The 9,141-nt window shown below is 40.9% G+C and overlaps 1 protein-coding gene across 1 annotated transcript in view; it reads left to right on the forward strand.

Annotated features, from left to right (window-relative positions):
- The first annotated feature begins 108 nt into the window (after positions 1-108).
- Positions 109-9,141, forward strand: part of WIF1 (WNT inhibitory factor 1) — a 96,835-nt gene continuing 87,802 nt past the window's right edge. The window contains exons 1-2 of the mRNA XM_004700477.3: positions 109-259; positions 693-832. Of these exons, the coding sequence (XP_004700534.1) occupies positions 109-259; positions 693-832 (291 nt within the window). The remainder of the gene's footprint in view (positions 260-692; positions 833-9,141) is intronic.

Raw genomic sequence — 9,141 nt, forward strand, 5'->3', positions numbered from 1 at the left:
CCCCGCCGGGCCGGGGCTCCGCCGTGTGAGCCCGGAGCTGCGTCCGGCGACTGCAGGTTGAGCGCGTGCGGCAGAAGGAGCGGCCGCAGCGAGCAGGTCCCGAGCAGCATGGCCCGGAGCAGCGCCTTCCCCGCGGCGGCCGCGCTGCGCCTCTGGAGCATCCTCCCGTGCCTGCTGGCCCTGCGCGCCGAGGCCGGCCAGCCGCCCCAGGAGAGCCTGTACCTGTGGATCGACGCCCACCAGGCGCGGGCGCTCATAGGTAAGAGCCCGCCCCGGGGGGCCTTCTCGCTCCCTCTCCGCGCGTCCGATCCACAAGGGATGCAGGCGATCTTTTCCAAACTTAATTTCAAAGAAGATGGGGTTCTCCCCCTTTTCACACAAGTATCCCTTCATCTGAAAGCTTATAAACTCCCCTGTCAAGAAATCACTTAAACTAGCGCTCGGATCACGCAACCTGCGTTTTTAGGGGGTGCCAGCGTGTATTTGCAGCAGCCAACTCCGTGTGTCTGCAGGCATCGTTCTGAGCACATGCAGACGAGGACGGACCTCCGTAGCGTGGTGGGTGCCAAAGGCAGGTGTGTTGTGCAAAGAAACGGTCCGTGGTGATACTTTGCTGTTCATTTTTGCATCTTCTGATTGGAAGCATCTTAAATCCATCCAGTGTCCCCGTTCTGTTTGTTTCTTAATAACAGGATTTGAAGAGGATATTCTGATTGTTTCAGAGGGGAAAATGGCCCCCTTTACGCATGATTTCAGAAAAGCACAGCAGAGAATGCCGGCTATTCCTGTCAATATCCATTCCATGAACTTCACCTGGCAAGCTGCGGGGCAGGTGAGTGCTGGTAGCCAAAACAAGTGGGGAGAAAATTCCCTCCTGGGACTTACACTGCTTAATGAAAGGTAGAAATAATATTGCATAGTGCTTCGTTTGGTATCTTTTTCAATTCTTAAAAGCAATTTTTTTTCCTCCAAAACGATCTCCAAAGCAAAGAATGAACTAATTCCCACTTTGTCAAGTTGCCACACAAGTTAAAGATCTCAAAAGACCATGAAAAGGGCAAATGATGGGTCTAAACTCACTATTTTGATAAGACTTGGTGTCTTCTGGCTGCTGGAGTGATTAAGAGATCAAAGACCAACACTTCTGGTTACTGTGATCCCTGACGTGAAAAGTTAACACAATATTTTAAAGGTACCCCCCCTATAGTATATACTATTCAATTGTGGCATTGTTTATACTTACACAATTTATACTTAGACATTATGTACACAAATTTTAAAATGTATGTGTTTTTGACATTGTACCTAAAATAATAATAGATGTGTTGAATGTTATTCACTAGAACATGAACATATTCCTTGGAGAAGTTTACAGACTCAACGAGTGTCATGTAAGAAAGTTTGTAAAACATTTCAGGCTATGCAAAACTTTAAAGTTACCAGTTTAAATCTTCTTCATAGGGAAAAGGAAGACTATAATTCATCTTTATGAAGAAACACTCCTTTTCCCCCCTCAGCACATTAACATCTTTGGATGCTATGTTTTCTCTATTTTCAGAATAGCATCACCTCTAATTTTAGAAAGAGAAGGATAAAATGCTTGTGTGAGTTTAATTGCTTTTGTGCAATTGGAAAACTTACCTTAGAGGACAACTGGTAAATAATGAATTATTTTGCTGCTCATTAGTTGTGAAAATGTGTCCACTGTGAAAATCATTATAATGAAAATCACATTTTCAGGCCTTTTTAACTAAAAAATTACTTAAAATGGTTACAATAAAAAAGAATGGGCTCCAGAAAACACTTTATAAAAAGTAACTATTTTGAATTGGGAAACCACTTTGGTACCCTCTAATTACCTGTTATAGAATGAGCCTGCCTATTTTAGCTCTGTCTTATTTTCCTCAGGTCTATACCTTTTTTTTGTCTTATTCTCTTTAAAGTAGATCAAATATAGAACCTTCACATTTCCATTGTTTTGTCAAAATATAATTATTTTCAGTTTATTGACTTCATGACAAGACAGTAAGCTACTCGAATGCTCCCATTTTACAGCAAGTTCACTGAGACTTTGGTATAATTCAATACAAAGCAACAGGGAAGAAGAAATATACTTGCCAAGAAAGTATTAGCATTGTCAGCATTGTTTGCTTCTCCTAGCACGGGGCCATGGGGGCATAGTGGTTACACATTGGGCTGATAGCAGCAAGGTTAGCAGTTTCTAATCTTTCTCCTTAATCCCCTCCTTATAACTGCTCTATAGAAAATTAACTTCAGATTATTATAAAGTCAGTAATAAATTAATGAGTAACCTTTTATTATCCCTATTTCTTCTCACCTGAATTTATTTACTTACACATGCTCACATGCTAGAATGGTCTCTACTAATTCTGTATTTAAAAGAAATATTTATACCTTTTTGGATCTATAAGAACCATATTAGTTTGAATTATAATCCTCCCTCCACCCTTGCTTGAGAACTTTTGTTAGACAAATAATGGGAAATGTGGAACACCACTACTGATTTCCACATGAACCACTTTAGTCTAAGGCCCAAACTATTGTATTGATGTAGGTTTGGCACTAAGTAGAATTGATCTTAAAATCAAACTCACTGCCATGAGGTCAACTGGGATGCATAGTAACCTTATAGGGCAGGGTAGAACTGCCCCTGGGGGCTTCCAAGATTGTAACTCTTATAGGAGTAGAAAGCCTCATCTTTCTCCTGTGGAGTAGCTGGTGGTTTTGAACTGCTAACCTTGCTGCTATTAGCCCAACGTGTAACCACTATGCCATCAAGGCTCAGTGGTAGGAGAAGCCGACAATGCTAACAGCTCTAATAGTTTTTTGGGGCAAGAGTGTTTCTTCTTCCCTGTTGCTTTGTAAATTGGTGCATGCTTCCAAACAATAGTATACAGGGGGCAAAAAGTTGGTGGGAAAAATCCCATTCTCTTTTAATGCCATTTTCCCATGAGCTTAATGGACTGACATATCAAACAATCTCAGCACAATTTCGGGTAGGGCATTAGGGAAGATTATAGAAATGGTATCAAGGTGGACCCTCTAGCATCTTTTTCTCTCCTGCTTAGGTACTGGCTTATCATATTACGCAGTATTAGCCCCTCAGATACATGACTTCTCATTCTCTGCTCTGTCTGCAGTTTCCGCAGGTGGCTACATGAAATCTGGAGTCTGTGTTTTTGGGGGGAGGGAGCAAGAAGGGGCTACCTAATACCAAACAGCAAGATGTTTTAACTCAAAATAAACTCACTGACATGGGTTGATTCTGACAGATACTGTTTAAATGTGACGGACTCTACTCAATGGAGTTATGTGATTCTAACGCCATCATAATTAAAAAAAATCATTTTATTGGAGGCTCGTACAACTCTTTTCACACTCCATCCATCCACCCATTGTGTCAAGCACATATGTACCTTTATTGCCATCATCATTCCGTAATTTTTTTAACGCACGGAAATTTTGAATTTGGGAAGAATAATAACTTCAGTTCACCCATTAAGTTGTTTGGAAGCTAAACCACATCAAAACATTTACATGGGAAATAAAAACTTCCTTCCACAATATAATTATTTAACCCAAATAATATCAAACATGTAGGCATTTTAATTATATATAAGCAAAACACATAGTTGATTGATGCAATTTTAAACTTTAAGTTTTTGGCAATAGGTGAGACTTCAGGGTGGACGGGCCAGTGGAGACAATGCAATCACCACTTGAATTCCAGTAAATCATTAGTCCAGTCCCCCGAAGTATGCTTGAGCACATTTAAAATACATTTCATGTTCCACATGAAACAAGGGCAAGGGAAAGTTAAGAGTGGTACTCAAAATTTTTAAAAGTGATTTTAGAATATCGGAAAATATGCATGTTCATCTATTGCTGGCATTTGTATTCATTGTTTTTGTGGAGCAATTTGATTATGATGGCAGACAATTTGGTATAGATCCTTTGCGACATTTTTATACTAGAGATTCACCCTAAAGAAACAATCATGGCCATATATAAACATGTATGCCAGAGCATGTTCCTCATCATGGTGTTTATGAAAGTAACAATGGATACCATAGCTAGAGGTTAAGTGAACACTCACTCACACAGGAAAGGACAATCAAGCATTGACAAGAATGCTTGGAAATTCCCTGTGCTAGCGGTTGCACATTTCTGCTTGATTTGGTTGAACTACGGAATGATAGGACATATGTATTAACTACCAATTAATAGATTAGAGGACAAACGTCACAGATCAAAGGGTTAAGAAAAAAGAGGTTCACTAACAAAGTAGGTAGGATATTCTGTAACGTTGTATACAAAATAGACAGACAGAAGAAACATCCTAGCTGTCAAAGTGTTTACATAGGTTAGATCAGCGTATATTACTTTCTGATTTGCAGTTTTTAAATTGCAAACTCTTAGTCATTCAACAAATTCCATTAAATGTGCATGAAAAGTTGTACTTTAGAGGTTAAACATGCATAACAATCTGAATCTATATTAACCATTTATACATGACATCACTCAACAAAATAGCAAAATAATGGATCATAACTATGAGGACCAAAGAATTCTTTAATAGGTGTCTGATTCTCTGATTTTCATTTACCAGTTTCTTTTGAGGTTCTTATACACCCACTATGAAAGGCTTTCCTGCCTGAACCACATTGCCTGGCCCACATCTCGCTCTCCCTGTGATTCTCATTTTCTTTGGAGAACCGTACCTCCTCTGTATCTGCTATTTAAAATACAAATTTTCTGATACGGCTCTTTCTGAGGCTCTCAGATGAGAGAGAGGTTTCCACTAAAAGGATTAAAGAGCTTTTAGGAATCAAGGGAAAATACTCTTGATTATTTGAATAACCTTTTAAGAGTTGATATTCTTCAAGGAGGCATTCCTTATTCTAATTTTTCCCTAAATTGGAGATATTGTTCTTAGGCAGAGACCATGAGCAAACATTTTGGCTTTCTAAACCTGGCTCTAATTAAACGTTTTATATGGAAAACTGACCCTTTCTAAACACAATGACTCTCATGTAAAATTTTAATGAGAAGTTTTGTTAGACAAATCTGAATTCTAAGAAGGAGACACTACTGGTGATTTCCATAGGAACCACTTTGATCTAAGGCCCAAAGTATTGTGTTTACATATGTTTGCCACTTTGTAGACTTGACCTTAACAACTATGGTATGTTCTATAACCTGCCTAAAGATGCTGAGGTTCTATGATTCTAATACCAAGTTAATGGGCATCTCTTTTTATGTTGGCCTCTTTAGCAGTGGTGAAGGATTTTTGCTGAGCCAGATATGTCAGTGTTCCAGCCCCCTGGGACTCAAGGCGTTCATTACTGAGGTGGGAGGCAAGGCTTAGGATGAAACTTGTGTCTTTGGAATAGAAATTCTGAGTGAAGATCATCAGCCAATACTAGCTTCAAACCCACCACCTGGGTCACTGAGCACATTCTACCCACCTGTACCAACAAGTCCAGATTGTAGAGGAAATCCTTTCTGATGTAGGATGTGCAGAATAATTATAACCACTAGAAGTCAGTGTGTAGCTTTATTTTCTCAATTTCAAGATGCCTAAAGAAAGAAACAAGCAAACAAAAAATGCCCCCAAACCTAACCTAGAACTGTTGCTGTGGATACAGGGGAGAAAAATGACAATTCTGTCTATTGCCCTAAGGTCTGGAAGATCATGTATCTCTTGTGGGAACAAGTGGACTTTATTGGGTTAAATTATAGAACCTGCCCCTTGGGTTTTATGTACGATGACTGAAATAAGAATAATGTTAAGGATGCTGAAGATAACGGTGTATCAAATGAAATGTGCAAGGGTCATTAAAAATGAGTTTGTGACCTTAATTAAGTCCATATCAATTAAAAAGGACTTCTTGAATTATTGAAAACTGCCCACCAGTTTAAAAACCAACAAAACATCAAGCTAGAGAGCTCCTGGATTGTGGGGGGCCTCTGTGAATGACTCATGCCAGTAACAACCATGTTGAGCGCTATACTGAGGCTAGCACCATGGGAAAAACAGATACCTGAATAGCCATTTTCATGACAATGGGCTCATTTGCTAATTAGAGAGAGAGAAAGAGAGAGAGTTCCTCTCCTGATATGTGACATCAACTGGATAAACCAATTCCATCATTAAAACACCCCTAAAACCCCAAAGAGGAGTGTGTTGGGCAGCTAACAGCAAGGTTAGCAGTTCGAAACCACCAGCCGTTCTGTGGGAGAAGGAAGGGGCTTTCAACTCCCGTGAACAGTTACAGTCTCAGACACTCATAGGCGCAGTTCTACCTGGTCCTGAAGGGCCGCTGTAAGTTGGCATCGACTTGACGGCGGTGAGTTTGGCTTTTTGGAAAGCCCCAGAGAGTTTGTTTTTTCAAGCTTGTGTTGGATATTATATAACACAGGTCCCATTAAATTGGTTGTAGTTGGCGACCTCAAATTTCCTGGTGTAGTTAAGGAGACCTGTACCAAACTCCCCCCACCCCCTTTTCCTTTCTCCTCTTGACAAAAATCAAAGGAAAACAATTGTGAGTAAATTTTTATTCAAATACTCCCTTCCATCTTCAAGGGAACTGCCCCACACCCTTAAATACCACCTTCCAAACCTAAAGTTGCAGTAACACTTATTATTACTATTTAAATCTCATACTGTGTAGTGTCCACATTTTTTCTCTTCATGGAGGTATGATGGCTTTGGAAATTAGAACCTGTGCACTTGCACACCTGGGCACTCCTGGGGTTCACAGTCACCCCTTTGGCTTGGTTTCAGGTCACAAAAGGGAGGAAATGCCTCATTTTCTGACCCCTGTTCCATCGTTTCAAAGTGGGAATGGGAATATGTTTACATACTGTGGGCATGATTTTTTTTAAGGAGGTGCTCATATCAAAAGCACAGCTTTAAACCTTTAATGTTTAGATTCTGTTATGCCGTGGTATTTTGCATTGTGGTGTTGTGGACATGCCACTGGGGATCAAAGAGTAATTCTACAGAGAGCCAATTTCATTGAGCAAAGCAGACATGTGCCAGCCATCTGTTGTATCTGCTGATAGAAAACAGCAGTACGTTTCTCAAACTTTTGCCAAAAAAAAAAAAAAAGTAAGAAAAGAAAAAGGCTTTATTGCTTAGAGGAGATGAGTTACACGGCACCTTGTAAGCCACATCTGGTTCTGCAGCGATTTACGTGGCATCAGTGTAACTTCCACTGTGGCTTCCTTACGTGGGAGTGTCAAGGCGTGTAAACAAACCATTTACCTTTGTGTTTACTCGTGACTTGAAAGTGCTTGTACAAAAACGAATGTCTTAAACTGTTGTGGTGAAGTGCAGAGGAACGATATGCCATAGGGCATTTTGCTCTGAGTTAAACTCATTGAACATCAATGTCACTGATAAGTGAAGTGGGTATTGTAAGAGCAAAACTTTGGGAAGTTAGTCTGGGGCAAGTATTCCTCATCTTTTTATGGGATCCCCGGAGGAGGTCTTGTCACATCAAGTCTTCTCTTGCTGCGGTAATTTAGCTAACCGGTCACATTTGCCACCCTGGGGAGTTAAGAAGCTCTCCCATTCAGTTTTTGTGTCTGGTTCATCCCCTCTTTGAATCTATGAACACAGTATGGTAAGCATGGAGCTTACAAAGATGAATAAGCACAGTCCCTGCCCTCTGGGAGCTCAAAGTCTGGTAAACATGTTTTTGACACACACCTCAATGAGGCTAGAAAGTACAGAATTGGCTGAGGGAAGGGCTGTCCAGGGAAGGATTAGGAAGGTTTTGCCGAGCACTTAAAATAAAGGTAGAAAGATGTCGTGATCAGGGTTCTCCAGGGAAACAGAACCAGGGCCATCTTCATAGAAATTTCTATTCCCACACAGTTCAGGAGACTTCTGTGGCTAGGTGCTACGGACGCACCCTTCTGACTCTTAGTAACACCACATGCAGCAGAAGGATTTGCTGCCAAGTCCCGCACCCTCTTCCCCTCCTTGCTGTGTTTGAGTGTATTGTTGCAGCCATTGTGCTCATGCACTTCATCGAGTCTTCCTCATTTTTTGGCTACCCTCTAGTTTCTGAGCATGACGTCTTTTTCCAGAAACTGGTTCCTTGTAACGTCCAAAGGATGTGAGACAAGGTCTCATCAGCCCTCCTTCTAAGGCGCATTCTGATTGCACTTCTTCCAAGACAAATCGGTTCATTCATCGAGGAGCACGTGGTACAGTCAACATTCTCCACCAACACTGTCATTCAAATGCATCACTTGTTCTTATCTTCCTTGTTCCTGGTCCAGCTTTTGCATGCAGATGAGGTGATTGGATCAGGGGCACATGAGTCCTTCACGCATCATCTTTGCTTTTAGCCCTTTAAAGAGCTCTTTTGCAGCATACTTACCTAAGCAAATCAAGAGCCAGAAGTGCTAGTTTAATGGGCTCTTGAGTCAGGTTCTCCTCGGTTTCCTTCCACTTCGAGTACTTAGCTACTCCCTGCTACTGAGTCGATTCGGACGCACACTAACTCCATAGGATAGAACAGTGAATTTCCTAGACGGCAACTCTTTCAAGGAGTAGAAAGGCGCCTCTTTCTCCAGGGGAGAGGCTGGTGGTTTCGAACTCCTGACTTTGCAGTTAGCAGTCAACTCATAACCACTAGACCACCAGGGTTCAGTTTCTAGTAGCTGTCAGCAATCCTTAGAGATGCATCAGTCTCCAGGGTCTGTTTTCCTCTTCGTGTGTGTGTGTGTGTGTGTGTGTGTGTGTCTTTTTATAACTCAGAAGTGATTAAGTTTAGGTCCACTGTATTGGTATGACCTCAACAGATTGGTTGATTACACTACATTAGATTGTACTATGGGATGTGATAACATTGTGACATTGTGGGATGTGATTATATTATACTACATATTTGGTTAGGTAATTACTATACATTAGGAAAGTTCTGATTGACTTATTTAATCATACATAACTACTCCAACATATCGCATTGGAAAAGTCTACTGCAAAAGACCTGTTTGAAATTGAAAAGCAAAGATGTTACTTAGAGAACGAAGACACACCTGACCCAGACCACAGTATTCTCAATCACTTCACATACATGCCCAAACCATAGTATTCTCAAT

The sequence above is a fragment of the Echinops telfairi genome, unplaced genomic scaffold (genome assembly GCF_000313985.2).
Source record: "Echinops telfairi isolate 266 unplaced genomic scaffold, ASM31398v2 ScPeMD7_2;HRSCAF=8, whole genome shotgun sequence".
Taxonomy (NCBI): Eukaryota; Metazoa; Chordata; class Mammalia; order Afrosoricida; family Tenrecidae; genus Echinops; species Echinops telfairi.